The sequence below is a fragment of the Orycteropus afer genome, unplaced genomic scaffold (genome assembly GCF_000298275.1).
Source record: "Orycteropus afer afer isolate SDZICR_OR568_19922 unplaced genomic scaffold, OryAfe1.0 scaffold00418, whole genome shotgun sequence".
NCBI lineage: Eukaryota > Metazoa > Chordata > Mammalia > Tubulidentata > Orycteropodidae > Orycteropus > Orycteropus afer.
This window is the reverse complement of record NW_006922005.1, coordinates 2,381,834-2,405,949: the sequence shown is the minus strand read 5'-3', so window position 1 is coordinate 2,405,949 and position 24,116 is coordinate 2,381,834. Positions and strand designations below refer to the sequence as shown.

The 24,116-nt window shown below is 37.6% G+C and overlaps 1 protein-coding gene across 1 annotated transcript in view; it reads right to left on the bottom strand.

The window, feature by feature from the left end:
* INTU (inturned planar cell polarity protein) overlaps nt 1-24,116 on the bottom strand; it is a 157,023-nt gene that overhangs the window by 65,601 nt on the left and 67,306 nt on the right. The window contains exons 3-4 of the mRNA XM_007953839.1: nt 16,461-16,546; nt 3,167-3,370 (exon numbers count right to left, since the gene is read on the bottom strand). Coding sequence (XP_007952030.1) covers nt 3,167-3,370; nt 16,461-16,546 — 290 coding nt within the window. The remainder of the gene's footprint in view (nt 1-3,166; nt 3,371-16,460; nt 16,547-24,116) is intronic.

The following is a 24,116-nucleotide window of genomic DNA, read 5'->3' as shown; positions in this document are numbered from 1 at the left end:
CTGGTGACTGGAATGCAAAAGTTGGAAACAAAGAAGAATCACCAGTAGCTGGAAAATTTAGCCTTGGTGACAGAAATAATGCTGGAACTCACATGGTAGAATTTTGCAAGACCAATGACTTATTCATTGCAAACACCTTTTTTCAACAACACAAACTGTGGCTCTACACGTGGACTTCACCAGACGGTACACACAGGAATCAGACTGACTACATTTGTGGCAAGAGATGGTGGAAAAGCTCAATATCTTCAGCCAAAACTGGGCCAGGAGCTGATTGTAGAACAGACCATCAACTGCTCATATGCAAGTTCAACTTGAAGTTGTAGTCAATTAAAATAAGTCTCCATAATTAGACTCACTGAAAGGAGCTCTGGTGGAAGAGTGGATAAAACATTTGGCTGCTAATCAGAAGGTCAGCGGTTCAAACCCACCAGTGGCTCCATGGAAGGAAGATTGGGCAATCTACTTCTGTAAAGATTTACAGCCTTGGAAACCCAATGGGGGTTGCTATGAGTCAGAAATTATTCAATGTCAGTGAATTTGGTTTTTGGTTTTGTGCTTATTAGAAGATAAAGGTTGCCAGATTGGATATATGGTGTGTGGAAGAGACATACTAAAACCATAAAGCACAGAATGGTTGAGAAAAAGAAAAAAGATAAGCCATTCAAATATTTATAAAATTAAGCTCTACTAATATTTTAAAAAAAGAGAGTTTAAAAAAAATCATATTAGGGTAGAGAGTCACATTATAATATAAAAATGTTTACTTCTCCATGAAGATTAAATAATTCTAAACTTGAATATACTTAATAGAATTGTCTCAAAATATATAAAGCAAAAATATTTAGAACCAGAGGTAAAACTGGATAACTCGCTAGCAGAGTGGATGATTTCTATACTTCTCTCAATTATGAATAGAACAAGACGATAAAAATCAGTAAAAATACATAAAATTTAAACAAAATAATTAAAAGCCTAGAAACATTTAATGCTGAAAGGCAACTTGGTGTCATAGAAAAAGCACAGAATTTGGAAAGCAAAATACCTTGGTTTAGGTAAAGTTACAGTTATGTGACTTCAGCATTTATCTTTACTGGTATTACTTCCTTATTTGCAAATAAAACACTCAATACCTGTTCTGGCTACCTAGTGCCACTATGACAGGAATATACCACAAATGGGATGGCTTAAACAAACAGGAGTTTATTCTTTTATAGTTTGGAGGCTTTAAGTCCAAGTTTAAAGCGCCAGGCTCTAGGGGCTGGGTGAAAGCCCCTCAACCTTGGGATTCAGCTCTGCCTCCTGCTTCTGGCCCATTGGAGCTAGAGGCTTTTCTTCACTCAGACAGCTGCTAGCTGCTGAGACTGACAAGCCCAAGGTTAACAAATAAAAAGGCACAGTCCCAACATTACCAAACCACACAGCAGGCCATTAACTCAAGTCCACTGAAAGTCCCAAGGTCGTCAGAGCACAGCAGGCTGCTGAACAACGACACAGCTACATGCAGGGTTCTCCCCAAGGCCTCTCCTTATACACAGGAAGCAGATCACATCCCTAAGGCAGCTATTTAGCTGCTCACAGTAGATTCCACCATGGAGTTGATTGCCAGTCTCATCATGGGGAATACTACATCCAGCTGCCCAGCCACTCAACGAGGCCCAGCCAAGTTGACATACAAACTTAACTACCACAATATCTAATACAACAGGAAGTGTAAAACAGATGTTTAATAAACACTGAGAAATGAATGAATGAAAAAACGAAAATGATTGAAAAAAGTGTGAAAAATGAAAACTATAATATATGAAAGAGAAGTTAATGCTAGACCTATTTGTAGGAGGGATTGATTGCAAAGGGCAAGAAGGAACTTTTTGGGGTTATGAAAATATTGCATATCAGGCTGATTATACAACTGTATATATTTGTAAAAACTCATCAAATTGTACACTTAAAATTACTAAATTTTATTACATATAAGTAATACCTCAATAAAGCCTACAAAAAAACCTAACAGGATCTTCTTTAGGTTACATAATAGAGAATGTTAAAAAAGAAAAAAATGAAGCTATAATTTAAAGTACATATACACCTAGCCCATTGCCATTGAGCTGATTTCAACTCATTGCAATCTCCAATGGGTTTCCAAGACTGTAAATCTTTACAGAAATAGACTGTCTCATCTTTTTCCCATGAAGCAGCTGGTAGGTTTGAACCACCTACCTTTTGGTTAGCAGCACATATATACCTACTCTTCACTTACTGACACAGTTAGGTTCCAAAGACCAGGATGTTATGAGAAATTAGTGTTCTGTGAAAGTCAGGGGCCATGCTCTATATTTGGCACCAGTGCTCCCCCTCACTGCCCATTGGGGACCCCTGGCATATCTCAGCCAGGGTTGGGGTGGTGGTGGTAGTGGTAGAGTGCTGCATGCCACCCAGTGCCTGACCTGGGCAGGGACTTTGCTTACCCTTCATTGGCTCTGACCCTATAGCCCCACGTACGTCTCTTCCTTCTCCCTCCTTTCTCGCTCCCCCCACTACCTCCCACTGACCTTCTTCATATCTTCAGGCCCTTGACAAGCCTGCCCTTGCCTCCTGCGACCTTGTGTCATCCCACTGTTGCCTTGCACCCTCCATGGCCAGACAGAGATGTTGCAGACGAATGGGAGAAGGAATCCTGCAGCCAAGTGGCACCATTCCCCCATGTGGCCTGGCTGTCACTGGGGCCTTTGCTATCTCATTTGGGGTGGCCTGTGGAGAGTGCCCTGCATCTGGTCATGGCCCTGGGTGGCTTCCAGACGACTGGAAGTGCCACCAGAGTATGTTTTAAGTTGAAAATGAGAAATGTCAGATAATGAGATAGTAGATAAGTGAGGAGTAGGTATATAATGAAATCAATGGTGAACTATAAAAAGTTCTTTATAATACCTTCCCTTTTCTCCTTTTCTTGCTACTTAAAATAACTGAATAATTAATTCTAACATTTGTATTATGAAATATTCATATCTACAACAGTGTATAAAATACATGGGCAATTTTAAAGAATAACAATTAAACAAAGTTAATCCATTTTTGTTTCTTCCTTAAATCAAAAGTGCTTATAATTCACTTGGAAGGCTATAAAAGATCCTTACTTTTTCTTTTGTGCTTCTGAGAAGACACTCACCTCTTCCTTTGACGTTTCCGAGTCAAGCTGTAGTGTGAGGTACATAATGATATGAGGAGTGTTCAGAATATTCTGCTGGGTATCTTCAACCTCTTCTCCCCATAGAAGTTTGACTAAATCACTTGTATGCAACTGTGCCTTTTTCGGTTTTGGTTGGGCCGTTTCCTTTTTCACAGCATAAGCATTTTCAAATGTCAGTTTCACCTTTAAAAATTAAGATAATTTATTGACTTTTCAATAAGGGAAGATCAGCTGTAAAATCAGCTGTAATTTTTGCAAAGAAGGATCTGAACATGCATATACTTTTAGGTATGCACTTGTAAAAACCCATTGCTGTCAAGTCAATTGTGACTCATAGCAACCCTATAGAAAGAGTAGTTTCCAAGGCTTTAATCTTTATGAAGGCAAAGTGACACATTTTTTTTCCTATGGGGCAACAGCTAGGTTCAAACTGCTGAATTTTCAGTTAGCAGTCAAGTGCTTTAATCATTGCACCAACAGGGATAATATGTATAAAAATGTATAAAGTGTCCAATAGTGTGGGTTCCTTGATGGCAGGGACTGTGCTCTGTTTAGTTTTCTATCTTCAGTTCCTAGCACACCTTATAAACATCTATTGTGTAAGAATGTATAATGCTCTGTACAAAACATTCATTTAAACTTAATCACTGTAAGTTGTTTTTTTATCTAAATATTTTTTTAAAAATTAACTTTATATACTTATATATTTAAGATTTTCAAAAAAGCACATTAGTGACACAACTTTTGCCAATTCAACTTTTCACAGGGATACAACTTATTGAGAACAATTGCAATAATTAGTGCTGTAACCTACCCTTATTCGATGCGCAATCTTTATTATGCATTTTTTTCTTTTGGAAAAAGAAAAAAAAATCTAGATGTTTCTTTTAATTGGTAAAGAGTGACTGTTTATAGTAGTATTCAATTTTGCTTATCTGTAGCAGAGTGTCACATTTCAGGGGCACTAAGGAAGGTTGGGCAATCCTACTTCCGTAGTGATACTGCCTCGGAAACCCAAGGAGGGGTCGCTATGAGTCAGGGCTGACTTGATGGCACACAACAACAACAACAACAAGTTATCACTGCCTACATAAAGTGAATTAAATTAAAACAACTTTTCTAAAATAAGTCTCAGGTTTCATTTTATAAGCAAGTAGAAAGGAGAAGAGACATGAATTCCAAGCTCATTACTATGTATGTATTCACAGTGAAGATGTAGTAGGTCAAGATCAGCAGTAATCTATATCAAACTAGAAACAGTAAGCTAAGTTATAGAGCACAGGAGTGAAGAAGTTCCTTATGAAATTTTTCTGACCTGGAGCATTCTGGAAATCTTAATTCTACACTCCTTTGGCCTACTCTGAAGTCTGATGATCAGCTTTCTTTACAAAACATTTAAAATAATTTCAAATGTATACACTAAATATAAGAAAAAAATTGGACAGGGATCTGATGAGTTGAGTAGCTTAGTGGCTGGGGAGTTCTTTCATATGGGAGCCTTTGGTGATGTCACCTGGAAATGTGCAAAATCGTTAGAGTTGGGGGAAATCTTAGGTATAGACTTTGTGACTCAATACAATCAAAGAATCAGACCTGTGGTCATCCAGTTGATTCTGACTCATGGTGACACCATGTATAACAGAGTAGAACTGTGCTCCATAGGGTATTCAATATCTGTGGTTTTTTGGAAGCAGATTGCCAAGCCCTTCTTCATAGGCATCTCTGGGCAGATCTGAACCACCAACTTTCTGGTTAGTAGCCGAGTACTATCTGTTTGTGCCACCCAGGGACTCCTGTGATAGTATCAGTGGGAGCTTTTAAGATTGTTCCCTGATGTTGACCTTTAGAGGGTGTGTAGGTGTAGTGCAGGGGGATAAATCTGACCACAGGAAGCACAAGATGTATCCTATGGATTGTCTGTGAGAGCTGTGCCTAATCAGTGGTAAACAGGGAGAAGAGGGATGCCCATACTAAGAAAAGTATCTCAGAACAGAGAGAGCATATTTTCCAGCTGAGATTCTTGTGGGTGGTGAGGTCAAAAGATAGGGTGTGACTAACCAAGAAACAACAAAAGGAAATGAGTTGTTAGGCTTAAAAATAAAAATTCACCATAAAATAAATAAAGTAATTTTACTTTCTGTAGCAACAACAACTAAATTAACAACAACCTAAAATTTAAGATTGGTTTGCTATGCTTTAAGAAAAACAACACACTTGATGTTAATGTTATACTTGGCAAATGATAGAGCTTCATTTCTGTGGTACAAGGACCTTCTCCTCTCACCATGACAAAAACCCAACCAAAAACACACACCATAGAACCATCCATTAAAATTCTCCAAGGAACTATTTTAACCACCAGTCTTCTGACTGAGGTAAAGTTGGGTTCATAACGTAAATATAATTATACTCTAGCAGGGCATTTTGAAAAACTTTCATGTTAAATAGCTATAAATGTCAGGAAATCTGTTTACCTCGATAAAATAATAAAGGATGAGTTAGAGGACCAAATTAGTAATTAACTGTTATTTTAAAAAAGGATTGATACACATACATACATATTAAGGATTCCATGTTTTATAAGAAATATACTTATAAGAAAGCATCTAATATAGAGTTTATGTGAAACTTCTTACAAAAAAAAAAAAAAAATGTTTTCTGTTGTTTCTCCACAGACCTTACCCAGTGACGAGTTTCATCAATGCTTTCTATAAGAAATCTTAATTTCATTGCAAGGCTTAAAACAGACTTATTCCCATGGTCTCTTACTTCAGTAACTCTCTGGCAACTCTCATTGCATCACCATTCCAAACTCTTGAGCTCATTTATAGATCCTACAATCCCATTCTGCAAACCTCCAGCTTTAGCACACACAACCATAACCTTTTTACTCAAGCACTCCTGTTGCTAATGACACTTGAAGATACGGGGACAAAATCATAGCCACATGAATGAGTGCCAATACAAATTCATTTTGTGTAATCTGAGCTGCTTTAACAAAAGTAAATGGAAAACATGATGAAGTGAAAGAGCTGAAGAGAAGATTTTAAATGGCAGCTCAAGAAGACAAATTAAAGTACTATAATCAAATGCAAAGACCAGGAGTTAGAAACTCAGAAGGGAAGAACACACTAGGCATTTCTCAAGGAGAAAGAACTGAAGAAAAAAATTCAAGCCTTGAGTTGCAATACTAAAGGACTCTATGGACACCATTTGTCTGTCAGTTTGTCATACTGTAGTGGCTGGCATGTTGCTATGAGGCTGAAGGCTATGCCACTGGTATTTCAAATACCAGCAGAGTCACCCATAGTGCACAGGTTTCAGCAAAGCTTCCAGGCTAAGACAGACTGGGAAGAAGAAGGGGATCACCCACTTCTCAAAAAATTGGCCAGTGAAAACTTTACAAATAGTAGTGAAACACTCTCTGATATATTACTAGAAAAGTTTATGAATAGCCCTGAAACATTGTCTGACATACTGCAGAAAGATAAGCCCACCAGGTTGGAAGGCACTCAAAATACTACTGGGAAAGAGGTGCCTCCTCAAAGTAGAGTCAACCTTAATGAGGTGGATGGAGTAAAGCTTTTGGGACCTCTATATGTTGCTGATGGAGCATGACTCAAAATGGGAAGAAACAGCTGCAAACATCCATTAATAATTGGAACATGGGATGTATGAAGCATGAATCTAGGAAAATTGGACGTTGTCAAAAATGAAATGGTATGCATAAATATCAATTTCCTAGGCATTAGTGAGCTGAAATGGGCTGGTTTTAGCCATTTTGAATCAGACAGTCATATGATCTATTATGCTGGGAATGACAGTTTGAAGAGGAATGGCATTGCATTCAATTTCACAGAGAATGTTTCAAGATCTATCCTGAAGTACAATGCTGTCAGTGATAGGATAATATTCTTATGCCTGTAAGAAAGACCAGGAACTCTGGTAGCATAGTGCCTAAGGCACTTGACTGCTAACCAGAAGGCTGGCAAACCCACCAGCCACTCCTCAGAAGGAAGGTTGGGAAATCTGCTTCCATAGTGATACTGCCTCGGAAACCCAAGGAGGGGTTGCTATGAGTCGGGTCCAACTTGACAGCACGTAACAACAACAACATAAGAAAGACCAATTAATACTACTATTATTCAAATTTATACACCAATCACTAAAGACAAAGATGAAGAAATTAAAGATTGTACCAACTTCTGCAGTTTCAAACTGACCAAACAAACAAGATGTATTGATGATTATTGGTGATTGGAATGCAAAGCTGGAAACGAAGAATCACCAGTAATTGGAAAATATGGCCTTGGTGATAGAAAAGATGCCAGAGATTGCATTACAGAATTTGGCAAGACCAATGACTTACTCACTGCAAATACTTTTGTCAACAATGTAAACAGCTACTATACACATGGACCTCACTAGATGAAACATACAGGAATCAAACTGACTACATCTGGGAAGGAGGCAATGGAGAAGCTCAATATCATTAGTCAAAACAATGCGAGAAGCTGACCATGAAAATTGCTCATATGCAAGTTCAAGTGGAAGCTGAAGACAATTAAAACAAGTCCACAAGAGCCAAAATATGACCTTGAGTATATCCCACCTGAATTTAGAGATCATCTGTACAACAGATTTGATGCAATGAGAACACCAATGACTGAAAACCAGATGAGTTGTGGGATGACATCAAGAATATCACACATGAAGAAAGCAAAAGGTCATTAACAAGATAGCAAAAGAAGCAAAGAGCAAAATGGATGTCAGAAGAAACTGTGAAACTTGCTCTTGAAAAGGAAGTAGGTAAACCAAATGGAAGAAATTACAAGATAAAAGAGCTGAACTTCAGATGATTTCAAAGGGCAGCTCAAGAAGACAAAGTATTATAATGAAATGTGCAAAGACCTGGAGTAGACAACCAAAAGGGAAGAACACTCTTAACATTTCTCAAGCTGAAAGAACTGAAGAAAAAATTCTAGCCTTGAGTTGCAATACTGAAGGATTCTACTGGTAAAATAGAAAATGATGCAGGAAACATCAAAAGAAGATGGAAGGAATACACAGAGTCACTGTACCAAAAAGAACTGATCGATGTTCAACTATTTCAGGTGGTAGCATATGACAAAGAACTAGTGGTACTATAAGAAGAAATCCAAGCTGCACTGAAGGAATTAGCAAAAAACAGGGCTTCAAGAATTGATGGAATATCTACTAAGATATTTGAACAAATGGATGCAGCACTGGAGGTGCTTACTCGGCCATGCCAAGAAATCTGGAAGACCTGGCCAACTGACTGGAAGAGACCCACATTTGTGTTCATTCCAAAGAAAAGTGATGCAACAGACTGTGGAAATTACTGAACAATATCATTAATACCATATGCAAGTAAAATCTTGCTGAAAATAATTTTAAAATGGTTTCAGCAGTATATTGACAGGGAACTTCCAGAAATGCAAGCTGGATCCAGAAGAGGATGTGGAACAACAGATATCACTGTTGATGTCAGATGGATCTTGGCTGAAAGCAATGAATACCATTAAGATTTTTACATGTGTTTTATTGACTGTGTGGATCATAACAAATTACAGATAACATTGTAAAGCATGGGAATTCCAGAACACTTAATTGTACTCATGAGGAACCTATACATAGACCAAGAAAAGAACAAGGGGATATTACATGGTTTAAAATCAGGAAGGGTGTGCATCAGGGTTGTATCCTTTCACCATATTTATTCAATCTGTATGCTGAATAAATAATCTGAGAAGCTAGACTGTATGAAGAAGAATGCAGTATCAGGATTTGAGGAAGACTCATTAACAACCTGTGATATGCAGATGACATAACCTTGCTTGTTTAAAATGAAGATAACTTGAAACACTTACTGATAAAGATCAAAGACTATAGTCTTCACTATGGATTACACCTCAACATAAAGAAAATAAAAATCTTTACAACTGGACCAATAAGCAACATCACAATAAATGGAGAAAAGATTGAAGATTTTGATGTCTTTGGATTATGATGTTGTGCTGGCAAAGAATACTGAAAATACCATGGACTGCCAGAAGAACTAACAAATCTGTCTTTGAAGAAGTACAGCCATAATGCTCCTTGGAAGTGAGAATGGTCAAACTTCATTTCACCTACTTTGGTCACGTGGTCAGAAGGGATCATTTCCTGGAGAAGGAAATCATGACTGGTAAAGTAGAGTCAGCGAAAAAGGGGAAGATCTTCAACAAGATGGACTGACACAGTGGCTGCAACGATGAGCTCAACTACAGCAAGGACTGAGAGAATGGCACAGGACAGGGCAGTGTTTTGTTCTGTTGTACATAGCACCACTATGAGTCAGAGGTGACTCAATGGCACCTAACAGCAACAACAACTATAGGCATGACAGTGAATGATGTAGGAAGCATCAAAAGAACATGGAAGGAATACAGAGTCACTGTGTTCAACCATTTCAGAAGGTGGCATATGATCAAGAACCTATGGTACTGAAGGAAGAAGTCCAAACTGCACTGAAGGAATTGGTGAAAAACAAGCCTCTAGGAGTTGACAGAATACTCATTCAACAAATGGATGGAATGCTGGAAACACTCACTCGTTTATCCCAGGAAATTTGGTGGAGAGCTATCTGGCAAGCTGATTGATTGGAAGTGATGTACATTTTTGCCCATTCCAAAGAAAGGTGATCCAACATAATGTGGAAATTATCAAACAATATCATTAATATCACATTCAAGTAAAACTTTGCTGAAAATAATTCAAAAACAGTTATAGCAGTACATAGGTAGAAATTCAAGCTGGATTCAGAAGAGGATGTGGAATAAGGGATATCATTGCTGATGTCAGATGGATCTTGGCCAAAAGCAAATACAACAAAGATGTTTACCTGTGTTTTATTGACTAAAAAAAGGCATACAAGTGTTTTGTTTATAACAAAGGAAGAATGGAAATTTCAGAACACTTACCTGTGATCATGAGAAACCTGTACATAGACCAAAGAGGTAACTGATCGAACAAAACAAGGGGATATTGCATGATTTAAAATCAGGAAAGGTGTGCATCAGGGTTATATTCTTTCAACTAGTTATTCAATCTGTATGCTGAGCAAACAATCCAAGAAGCTGGACATGAAGAATGCAGCATAAGGATTGGAGGAAGACTCATTAACAACCTGCAATATGCAGATGACACAACCTTGCATGCTGTAAGTGAAGAAGACTTGAAGCATTTTACTGATGAAGATTATACCTCAACATAAAGAAAACAAAAATCCTCACAACTGGACCAATAAGTAACATTATGATAAATGGAGAAAAGATTGAAGTTATCAAGCATTTAATTTTACTTGGATCCATAATCCACGCCCACAGAAGCAGCCATCAAGAAATCAAATTACCTACATTGGGCAAGTCTGTTAAAGAGCAAAGATGTCACTTTGAAGACTAAGGTATGCCTGACCCAAGCCATGATATTTTCAATTGCCTTATATACATGCAAAAACTGTACAATTAATAAGGAACACTGTAGAACTGATGCATTTAAATTATGGTGTTGGCAAGGAATACTGATTACACCATGGACTGCCAGAAAAATGAACCAATCTATCTTGGGAGAAGAAGAGCTAGAAGGCTCCTTAGAAGGGAGGATGGCCAGGCTTCATCTCTTGTATTTTGGTCATGTTAGCAGGAGGAACTAGTCTCTAGAGAAGGATATTATTCACGGTAAAGTAAAGGGTCAGTGAAAAAGGAGAAGACCCTCAATGAGATAGACTGTCACAGAGTAGCTGCAATAATGAACTCAAGCATAGCAACGACTGTGAGGATGGTGCAGGATTATGCAGTGTTTTGTTCTGTTGTACATGGGTCACTATGAATTGAAAGCAACTCGATGGCACCTAACAACAACACAATTCTGAGCTGAGCCCTTAAAACAATCCTACAGGTCTCTGATCCCCAAAATAGTTACTTCATACTTCTACCAATCTCCTTAAGCTCCTAACCCATGTCTACAACCCAGCATTCAATAGATGTTTTGCCTCCCATATTATGAAGGAAACAGCAGAACTTCAGGAGTAAAATCCCGTATCTTCTATGTCCCCTAAAACATTTTCTTATTTGTGCAATTTGCCCATCCCTCCTCCCTCCAAGTTCTCCTTTATCCATTTATCCCGATGGTCAATGCCTTTGCTTAGGCCTTTATCATCTCTCTTCTGGACTAGCATGAAGTTGACTGCTTGGTTTCCCGACTTTTACTCTTACACATTCTACCACCCCATCCAGAGTGATATATTCCTAAAATACAAGCCTGACTGCACCAGTCTTCCTTTAAAAAAAAAAAAAACACACAGCAAAATATACACCAATTCAACAATTTCTACATGTACAAAACCCACTGCTGTTGAGTCCACTGTGACTCACAATGACCCTCATCGGGTTTCCAAGGCAGTAAATCTTTACAGAAGTAGACTGCCTCATCTCCCTTGCAAGGAGCAGCTGGTGAGTTTGAACTGCCAACCTTTTGGTTAGTAATTAAATGCCTTAGGCACTGTACCACCAGAGCTCCTTACATGTACAATATAGTGACACTGATTACATTCTTCAAATTGTGCAGCCATTCTCACACAAACACTCTCCTTTTCTGATTTATTCTTCCCCTATTGACATAAACTCACTCCCCCGTCAGCTTCTTATCTAACCTTTTGAGTTGCTGTTACCGATTTGTTCCCATATAGTAAGTTCTTTAAAAGAGCACAAGGTTTAGGGCAGCCGTTCTTTCCTATTTAACCTAGTATGAGTCCTCCATTTGAAAATATTGATATAGATGATTAAAATACTGATATGGGTTCTGAGACTAGAGAAGATATAAAATGTATTAAAAAACACCTTTTTTGCTAGTCTGTTTCCTAATTTTCCTGCAGTACATATGTATTATCACTTTTCTGTAACAAGGAATTTATAAGAGCTAAACCATTCTACTCAAGTCTCACCACCTTTAAGAAGTCTTTGCCCTCTCCCTCAGGCCTAAGTCACAAGCATCTGAGAGATAAGAGCTAACTTGACTGAGAGTAACGCTTCGCAAGCTGACCTTCTAGAAAAGGAGTTGGCTTCCTGCAAAGCTCCAGGAAAATTAGCTATGACCCGGAACTTAGTACAATAAAATCCTGTTGTTGTTGTTGTTGCGTTGTTATGTGTCGTCAAGTCGGACCCGACTCATAGCGACCCCTCCTTGAGTTTCCAAGGCAGTATCACTATGGAAGTAGATTGCCCAACTTTCCTTCCGAGGAGTGGCTGGTGCGTCTGAACTGCCACCCTTCTGGTTAGCTTAGGCACTACGCTACCAGAGCTTCCAATAAAATCCTAGTCAACTGCAAAGTTGGGACCCAAATTCCCTGATCAAGCCAAGGTAGGGGATGGTGGAGAGTATACATAATTATGTTTGTCAATAAATGGAGCCCGGGTGGAGCTAACAGGTACTCAACTCTAGCCGAAAGGTTGGTGGCAAACCTACGCAGAGATGCCTCGAAAGGCAGACCTGGCCATCTGCTTCTGAGAGCTCACAGCCTTGAAAACCCTATGAAACAGTTCTACTCTGCACACATTGGCTCACCAAGAGTTGGAACTGACTTGACAACTGGACAATAACTAACAACAACAATAACACAAAACTGCAGCTAGAGATCAAGGTCACCAAAGTCAATAATTAGAAGGGTCCTTACACTTTCACTCCTGTCATCTTCACTCCTGTCATTTAAACTTCTAACCCTGATTCCTTTAAAGAAGGAAAAAAAAATCTTGTTTAAAAAATTTCAAAGTTGAAAGCCGCAAGAAGAGTACAATGAACACCCATCTGTCCCTCACCCAGACTGACCAATTAACACTGTACCACCTTTGCTTTCTCTTTCTCCTTGTCTCTCTTTCCTCTTAAGCAGACGAAACAAAAATATAAACAAATTGGAGACTCTATTATGAGATATATTTAAAATAATTTTGGCTGAACCATTTGAAGATTATTTGCAGACATTCTGATACCTCATCCCTAAATACTTCAGCCCGTATTTCCTAAGAACAAGGGCATCTTCCTACATTCTGCAATATAATCATCACACTTAGGAATTTTAATATTAAATGCAACATTGTTATCTAATAAAGTCCACCAAGGAGTACCTACTTTACTTAGTTGTATGTCATGTTACTTTGCCTTAGTTTAGAGCAGTTGTGCAGCCTTCTGTGCCTTTCAGGATACTGACATTTTTGAAGATGCTGGGACAACTGTTGTTGCAGAATGTTAAAACTTGGTTTTAAAAGAAACGATCTGGACTTTTCCTACCTTTTTATACCTCACTCTGAATTTCATTCTAGTGTACTAACTCTATTTATAACAAATTATTTAAAAAGTAAACAAAGAATTGCAGAGTTTGAATTGGGCTCAAAGACTACCCTCTCAAGTCCTCCCTGGTTATAGATGAGCAAATTGAAACCCTGAAGAGTTTGGAAACTTACTCACAGGTTTAAAATGGAGATCTGACCTCTTTCTCTCTACTGATCTTTTTAAAACATTAAACGATCTCCTAGTTTCTGTTAGATGATGAGACACTTTCAGACCATTTTTAGTCTCTCTCTCTCTCTCTTTTTTTTTTTTTTACTTTTATTGTGGTGAAAACCTTCATTGAATATAAGTTTAAAATATTACTGTTAGACATTTACTTAAAAAGTCCATTTTGGCATATTTTATAAAACAGCATCCTTCTTATTGCTTGAATAACTATTGCAAATGCCACAGATACGACTTTTTTCTGGGGCAAGTATCTTATTAGTTCTGGCCCAGAAAGAACAAAGGTATACAGAGACAAAGATCCACACAGGTAGGTCATGTGTGAAAGGGAAAGATCATACTCTGCTGGCAGTCTTGCTGTTTGATTTATTAATTCTGCAACCTTGAACAAATCATTAAATCCCTCTTAGATTAGTTTTCTTCATGTATACAACAGAAATAATAATTAGCAAAATTTTACAGAATGTTATCAAGATAAATGGAATTATAAATGATACTACTCCTCCCTGAACCTCATTGCTCCATTCCTAGTTTACATGACCATGGGAAAATGGCTGGTAGTGAAAAGCTTATAGTTTTATCCCCCGTTCAGCACTAACAATGTAAGAAAAATGAGGTCTACTAATTAAATGCAGTTTCTACTTAAAGGAATTTTAACTATTTATTACATCTTCAAAAGATACATTGCTCTAAATGCTGGTGCTTGCTTTTGAGTATGACACAGGTATGATACCAATTCTAGTAAAACACATACATACACACACACACACAAAGGATTTAGAATTAAATTTTCTAAAATGTTACCAGTAGTTATCTTCAGGTGGTAGGATTCTTAGGGATTTTTATCCCTTACTCTTCTGTATTTTGCAAAATTTGTATAATGAACAAGTAGTACTTTCATAATAAGTTATATATAATAAAGATTTTAATAATAATATATCTTATGAAAGGATTACATTCTAAAATTGTGTATAATTTCAAAATCCCCTTGAAATTACATTAGAAAGTCAAGGCCTCACTGGAGATAAACATACTCTCTCAATCCAGGAAATCCAACTGCTGTTTTCTTCATTTCAGCACAAGTTGTAAGTACTGGCATTTAAGCATCATGTACAAAAAAAAAAAAATCCCTAAACTCAGAACCACACTTACTGCAGCAAAGTGCTCATGCTGTAAGAGCCTACCTGGGCAAACAGCAGATACATGACTCCTATTTCATGCCCAAGTAGGACAAGTAAATGGTGGGTGGAATTGTTCTAAAATATTTAACTCATTACTCTTTCTCTTCTTTTTTCTGCCAAGTGTGTATGGTTGAATTTTGAAATGTTAATTGAACTAAGTATAAAGTGACTCCACTATAAACATAGCTTTTCTTTTCTTGAAGATAAAAGAGATGGGGTTAAACTCTAGCAATATTGGCAGTAGACCTGCAACTGACACAGGTGAGTGGGGGGAACCTTTAATTCAAGGCTGATGCACAACCCATTTACATGGGTGACGCTGTTTCAGCTGTTAAAAATACTACAGCTTTTCATTAATAATTGGTAAGTGGCTGCTGTCTAGGCCCTGAGCCCTCTGAGGTGCCCTAGTATCTTGATTTACCTTAGGACCTCTCCATATCTAGCAACTAAAGGGGATAACAGCATACCCTGCTCCAGGACTATGACTGGCGTCCACCTGATTGTTAAATATTTCTAACACTACCCTGTCTCCATCTATATCTCTCCTTCCATTGCTAGGCATATGCTGGTCACTGGCTACCACAGTTATTCCAGTACCTTAGTTCTACATTTCCAAAGAAAAGTAAATTTATATATCTCCATATCTATATCCACATATATCTATCTATATTTAATTTTAAGGGAAGAAAGTGAGAGCATCAGAGGGTAATTCTATTTCTTAGAAGACAAGGAATTTCATACTACTACTTCAGTAACTCAAATCACATGCAGATAAATTTATCAGGTATTCTGTTTTTCTTCCTGATCAATCCAAAAACTGCCTCATCCTCTCATTGCCTGACTGATCCTCTCACCTATCTAAAGCATATCATTGTCCCTACTCCTCATAGAAAAGAAAGCTAATTCTTGACACTAACAAGAGCAGAATTTTTATAAATAGAAGGTATAGAACTTTCAAAATGCATCTAATGACCTAAAAATGTCATCTATTATATAACACATCAATAGATGTATTAGAGTATCAAAATAACTTATTATGAAAGAGATTTATTCTTACTTACAAGGAATGAAAAATAATTCATTAAATAGCTAGACAAAACCTCATGTGTAAGAATAAACTAGATAACAGAACATCAAGAAAACAGTATAGTTTTAAAAATAAACAAAATCATACTTTTAAAAAAATAGTGATTTTAGTAAGTCAGAGAACAGAAAATTTCATGACTTTTTAAACTGACTTTTCTGGAAACTGGGTTTTCATGAGCACACATGGTACTTATAATGGCAAGTTAGTCATTGTATATGTTTTTATTATTGTTGTTGATCCTATTTTTCTCAGGATGCATTTGGTTTGCAGATATTTCTCTTTTTAGAACACTCCCCAAAAGGGAACTTTAGCAAGAGTTAAAAGTAAGCAACCCATCCATTAAACATGATAATTTTCAGAATCCTAAAAAAAATAAAGTAAAAGATGCATTTACTTTATGTAACTCATCATAAAATGTAGAAAAAGAATGCCACACCTGCATAGGTCCTGGAATACAAGACAGAACTCTCTCTATGTTCTCAGTGGTCACATCAACATCATTCACGGCAACAAGAACATCACCTAAAACCAGAAAAGCAATAAAGATAATTGTGTGAATACCCAAAGGCTAAAATGATCTAGAATTGGAACACTGAAAAGCATCTCTTCTGATGTATTTCCTTGAAAGGACAATGGAAAATGCAGTACCAGGGACTTGTCCAAAGTTATACAGCTTATTTGTGGCAGAGTTAGCCTCCCAATTTCACTCTTAAACTATGATGGATAATTAAATACAACCTATGAATATTTAAGGAGATGAGTATGCACGTTTTTGGTACAACTGAGAGAATTATGTAAACCCAAAGGACAATGAAAAATTTGTAGCATAAACTGAATATTGTGCTTAAAAAAACCTGAATCTAGCCACTTACACTCATAATAAAAAAATTTCAGAAGTAAAAGCTGAAATTTTAATTAAATTCATGTGGTACATCATAACTCAATATGCTGTGGTATACATACACTGTTATTACTGAGCTGACTTTACACACACAGCTATTTGTTTCAAAGCCCCAACAATATAAAAATCCACAGCATGTTTTGGTAAAACTATATAGTTCCATGGTTTTTCTTTAAACATATATGTTTATCAAACTCAGTGGCTTTAATAAAATAAAATCAGTGCTACATGGAAATTTACTTTCACCATTAAAGGTAATGGTAAAAACACCACTGAGCTAGAGTAATAGAAACATATATATATATATATATATATATATAAAAGTTATGTTTCTCATTGTTCCTAAATATATCATTAGGAAATTGGTCAATTAACTCATATTCATTAATCCACACTCAACAAACATTTACTGAGCACCTAATATGTGCCAGGCACAGTTCCAGGCACTGCAAATATAAAATTAAACAAAACAGACAAACATCTCTACCCTTCTTTGAGGGAGGAGGCAGATGATAAACATGCATGTATGTGAAACAGTGCTAGGAGACAATTTTCCATGGATCTATCATATTTCTGTGCATCTTGCAAGCTAAGGTACTGAGAATCTTTGTTGTGGATTACCTTTGCATTATGTGGGAATAGCAAGTGAAGGAGAATAACTCCTAAGATTTTTGTTCTAAGCAAATGGCTTTGCCAGGGACTAAGAGAAGACTGAGGGAAAAACTAGTTTGAGGCAGAAGCTCAGGAATTCAGTTATGGACAAGTTCAGTTAGATATCTAAGTGGAGATGTTGAAGAGAATATTGGATATATAAGTCTTAAGTTCAGAGGAGTCAGGCTGAAGACATAAATATGAAAGTCATCAGTACATAGACGATATTTAAAGCCACGAGACTGGATTATTATCCTGTCCTTCCCTCAAAGAAGACAACTGAGACAAGCTTATCATACATCTGAATACCCTATAAAAACAAACAAATCTATATAACATGAGATAGGGATCACACAAGTTACTTCAACCTCTGACAACCCAGAATATAATACATTAACCGATTGCCATTGAGTCATTTCTGAGTCCTAGTGACCCTATAGGGCAGAGTAGAACTGGTTTACAGGGTTTCCAAGATCATAAATCTTTGAGGAAGCAGAATGTCACATCTTTTTCCAGCAGAGCACCTGGGGTTTTGGACTGCTAACATTTGGGTTAGCAGCAAAACCCTTAACCATTGTGTATCCCAATCTGACTCCTTGGTAACAAGACCCATATGGGTCCTTCCTTCCTTCTTTCCTCCTCCCCTTCTCCCCTTTTCATTGTACCCTCCCCACCCATTTTTTAAAATCAAAAGCCACCAAATATGATCTAAATATACCTTAACTTTTAAACCAGAGTTTTGAAATTAACATCTTCACTCTGTTTTGTATTCTATCATATGGTTGTTGTTAGGTGCCATCAACTTGTCTCTGACTCAAAGTGACACTATGGACAGCAGAATGAAATACTGCCCAGTCTTGTGCTAGCTCCACGATCACTGCTATATCTGAGCCCATCACTGTAGCCACTGTGTCAATCCATCTTGTTGAAGGCCTTCTCCTCTTTGGTTGACCTTCCACTTTACCAAGCATGGTATCCTTCTCCAGGGAATGGTCTCTTCTTACAGCATGACCAAAGCAGGTGAGATGAAGTCTGGCCATTCTTGCTTCCAAGGAGCATTCGGGCTGCACTTCTTCTGGGACAGATCTGTTAATTCTTTTAGCAGTCCATGGTATTTTCAGCACTCTTCACCAGCACCACAACTGGAGAGCATCAACTTTTCTTCAATCTTCTTTATTCATTGCCAAGCTTTCACATGCATATGATGCAACTGAAAATACCATGATCTATGTCAGGAATACCTTAGTCCTCAAGGAGACATCTTTGCTTTTCAGCACTTGAAAGAGGTCTTTTGCAGCCAATTTGCCCAGTGCTATATGTTGCCTGATCTCCTGACTGTTGCTTCCATTGGCATTTATTGTAGAACCAAGTATTATGAAGTCTTTGACAACTTTAATCTTTTCTTATTTATGGTGATGGGGCTTATCTGTCCAGTTGTGAGGATTTTTGTTTTCTTTATATTGAGGTGTAATCCATACTGCAGACTGTATTCTTCAATCTGAAGACACTGAAACAATGTCCAGTGCAGTGCCAGAAGATGAACCCTCCAAGCTGGAAGCCACTCAATATGACTGGGAAAGAGCTGCCTCATCAGAGTAGAACCTACCTTAATGATATGGATAAAGTAAAGCATTTTGGGACCTCCATTTGCTGACATGACTCAAACTGAGAAGAAACAGCTGCAAACATCTATTAATAATAGGAACATGGAATGTACAAAGTATGAATCTAAGAAAATTGTAAGTTGTCAAAAGTGAAATGGAACGCATGAAGATTGACATCCTAGGCATCAGTGAGCTGAAATGGACTGGTTTTGGTCATTTTGAACCAGACTATATGATCTACTATGCTGGGAATGATAAATTGAACAGAGTGGCATTCTATCTTATGGAGAAGAGACTAAGTGTAGAGTGAGCAGTAGGAGTTTCTGAGGTTATCCTGTGAAGGCTCACAGAGACCTGCAAGAGATTTAGCTGCTCAGGAAAAGCAGTTCAGCTGAGAGTTTAGCAAGTGTGAGTAATTATGACCATCGACTATTGCAGCACTCTGGACAACCTGGTAGCTCTTTTAAAAGGTAAAAAATTGCATACTAAAATGAAATTCTAACTTCAGTTCAACTTGAAAAACAAATGCAACATGCTCTCTCCTCATTCCTTTTAAAAGTAAGGTTAAACAAGAGTACTATAGGAAATTGTTTATAGTTGCCGTGATTTAAAAAACAAAATGAGGAAAGGAACAATGAACACAACATCAAAGTATCAAAATATTTTAAACTTGCTCCCCCTATTAACTCAAACTCCATTGGATAATGTCTCAAATAACTATTTTTCTCCAAGCCCTAATGAATCCAAATCTACAACCAAGTGTTACAGGGGGTATTAGCTGAAAGTATCAAGTCTAACAAATCTTTAAAAGAAGGAGGCATGTATCATGATAAAAAAAAAAAAAAAAAAATGAAGAGTCAATATCAACATCTTAACCTCACGTCTCCAAGAATTAGAAAAAGAGCAGCAAAATAAGCTTACAGCCACCAGAAGAAAAGAAATAATAAAGTTAAAAGCAGAAATAAATGAGACAGAAAACAGAAAAACAACAGATAGAATCAACAAAGCTAGAAGTTGGTTCTTTGAAAAGATTACTAAAACTGACAAACCATGGCAAATCTAACAAAGGGAAAGAAAACAAAAAAAACCCAAACCCACTGCCATCGAGTCAGATCCAACTGATAGCAACCCCTCCTTGGGTTTCTGAGGTGTTATTACTATGGAAGTAGATTGCCCAACCTTCCTTCTGAGGAATGGCTGGTGGGTTTGAACTGCCAGTATTCTGGTTAGCAGTCAAGTGCCTTAGGCACTATGCCAAGAAACAAAAAAAGATCCTGGCTCACATGGCTTTATTGGTGAATTCTACCAAATGTTCACAGAAGAGCTGACACCAATTCTACTCAAACTATTCTAGAATAAAGAAAAAAGAGAATACCACTGAATTCATTTTATGAAGGGAGCATATCCCTGATACTAAAGCCAGGCAAAGACACCACTAAAAAAAAAAAAAAATTATAGACCAGCATCCCTCATGAATATGTTGTTGTTGTTAGGTGAGTCAAGTTACCTCCCGCTCATAGTAACCCTATGTGCAATGGAACAAAACATTGCCTGGTCCTGCACTGTTCTCATAATCTTTGCTATGCCTGAGCCCATAATCGCAGCCATTGAGGGTCAATCCATCTCATTGAGGGTCTTTCCCTTTTTCACTGACCCTCTGTTTTACCAAACATGATATCCTTCTCCAGAGAATGGTCCCTCTGACAACATGACCAAAGTATGTGAGATGAAGTTTGGCCACACTTGTTTCTAAGGAGCATTCTGGCTGTACTTCCAAGACAGAATTTTTTGTTCTCCTGGCAGTCCATGGTATTTTCAGTATTCTTTGCCAATACCACAACTCAAATGCATCAATTTTGTCTTCCTTATTCATTGTCCAGCTTTCACAAGCATATGAGATGACTGAAAATACCATGGCTTGGGTAAGGAACACCTTAGTCTTCAAAGTGACATCTTTGCTTGTTAACACTTTAAAGAGGTCTTTTGCAGCAGATTTGCCCAGTGCAATACCATGTCTGATTTCTTGATTGCTGCTTTCAAGGGTGTTGACTGTGGATCTAAATAAGATGAAATCTCTGACAATTTCAATCTTTTCTCCATTTATTATGATGTTGCTTACTGGTCCAATTGTGAAGTTTTTTTTTTTCATGTTGAGGTGTAATCAATCAATAGTCTTTGATCTTCAGCAGTAAATGCTTCACGTCATGTTCACTTTCAGCAAGCAATGCTGTGTCATCTGCATATTGCAGATTGTTAATGAATCTTCCTCCAATTCTGATGCTGCATTCCTCTTCATATAGTCCAAATTTCTTGATTATTTACTCAGCATACAGATTGAAGAGGTATGGTGAAATGTTCCAATACCTACACACATATTTCCTGATTTTAAGCCATTTAATCGTTCTGTTCGAACGACTGCCTCTTGGTCTATGTACAGATTCCTCATGAGCACAAGTAAGTGTTCTGGAATTCCCATTCTTCTCAATGTTATCTATAATTTGTTATGATCCACACAGTCAAATACTTTTGCATAGTCAATAAAACACAAGTAAACATCTTTCTGATATTCTTTGCTTTCAACCAAGATCCATCTGACATCAGCAATGATATCCTACTTTCCACGTCCTCTTGTGAATCCAGCTTGCATTTCTGGAAGTTCCTTATCAATACACTGTTGCAAACATATTTGAGTTATCTTTAGCAAAATTTTACGTGTGTGTGATATTAATGATATTGTATAATAATTTCTACATTCTGTTGGATCACCTTTCTTTGGAATGGTTGTTGTTGTTGTTGTTGTTATGTGTTGTCGAGTCGGACCCAACTCATAGCGACCCCTCCTTGGGTTTCCGAGGCAGTATCACTACGGAAGTAGATTGCCCCATCTTCCTTCCGAGGAGTGGCTGGTGGGTTTGAACTGCCAGCCTTCTGGTTAGCAGTCAAGTGTCTTAGCCACTATGCTACCAGAGCTTTGGAATGGTTAGATAATCAAAAGTGAAAGAACATGCTTTCCTTTTCTCAAGCTGGAGAAATTAAAGAAAAAATTTAAGCCTCAAGTTGCGATACTGACAGATTCTACGGGAAAAATACTGAATGATACAGGAAGCATCAAAAAAAGATGGAAGAATACACAAAGTCACTGTACCATAAAGAATCAGTTGACATTCAAACATTTAAGAAGGTAGCATATTATCAAGAACTGATATACTGAAGGAAGAAGTTCAAACTGCACTGAAGTTGCATTGGTGAAAAAAGGAAACTTCAAGAATTTATGGAATACCAACTTCCAGTAAGATGGTAGAACAGAGAGAAAGACTGCACAGACCATCTTCAATAAAGAAAAGGGGAAGCAATTAACATAGAGAAGATAATCCTGGACCTCTGAGCCTTGAAGGGAAGGATACAGAAGTAGACTAAACCCCAACTAGCAGAAAAATTTGCATGAAAATACCAAAAAAGGAGACATACGGAGCTGAGGTCTCGCAGCAATCCTGAGCAAGCCTTATGGCATGGCACAGACAGCTTGGAGAGTGCCGAGTGGTGGCAGGACTTAAGAATTAACCTAAAAATCAGCCCTGCCAGCCAGAGACTGCACAGAGGACTGCTCTGGTGGCTAGGGAATAAAACTGAAGCACCAATGAAGAGAAAGGCGGGCTGAGCATTGGACTTTTGCCTGTCTGGACGGTGAAGCAATTTTGAATGTTTACAAGGGGCTTGACCATTTAGGATATTTAAAGAGACAGTGCTCTCCCAGATTCCAGGGGCTTAAAAACAGTTTCTGCTTGCCAGTATCCCCAAGGACACTCCGGACATGGATGACTGAAAAGGTGTGACATTCCCCTTGTTATTCTTATACCCCACACCTCTTGGTGAACGGAGGTCCAGCCATCCCCAACTTCCACCCACCTTCTGGGCCCGCAGGAACTCCATCCTAGTCTGTGTGCTCAGGCAGAACCAGGGTGAAATACCCTCCCATCTCCTAATTTATTTTTTTTCCTCTTTCTTTTTTCTGGTTTTTAGTTTACTTGTTTTTATCTGCTTTAAAACTACTATTATTAATAATATATTTGTCCCTTTTACTATTATTCTTTATTCTTCCCCTCCAAGGTCCTAGTTTTCAGCTCTTTTTCTTTTCCTTGTACATGGTTGCAAATTTTTTCTTTTTTCTTTTTTTTCTCGTGGTTAACCCTGTTCTTTGTTTTTCTTTTTGCATTTTTTACCATGTTTTTCTTCAATATTCTCCTTCTCTACCTTTTTTCTCTTATTGCCCTATGCCCAGATATTGCAGGTTTCTTGTTTTATTCTTCTTTTTCCCTTTTTTTCTGTTTTTGGTTACTGTTCCTGTGTGATGACATGGTGTATTTTTTTGTCCATGTGCTTTTAGTTTTTTGATGGTTATTCAGTTGTAATTTTTGTCTAATTGAGTAGGAGACAGCAACAGTCCCCATAAAACACAACTACACCCACAACTCCTGCAACTTCACTTACTGACCAAGAGCCACCACCTCCTTCTGCATCAAAGGGTCAACGATAAAAAACAACCAAGAAGATCCTTGGCTGCTCTTCAAAAACAGTTAACAGAGATCTTAATACAACAATGCCATGACGTCTCAGAGACAACAGACCATCACAGTCCACACAAAGAAGCAAGAGAAAGTGGTAGAAACAAGGGAACAGGATACAGATCTGGAACACATTGCTGAGGAAGAAGCAGTATTGGAATTTTCTGATAAGGAATTCAAAAGAATTATATTCAGGTATCTTCAAAGGATTGAGAGACAGACAAAAAAAAAAAAAAAAACATAGAAAAAATCCTAGAAGAATTTTGGAAGAATATACAAAGAACAAAATGACAAAATAAATGAAAAATTAGAAATGATTCTAAATCTACAGACAGAAATCCAGAAGATTAATACTAAGTTGTCAGAAATAGATA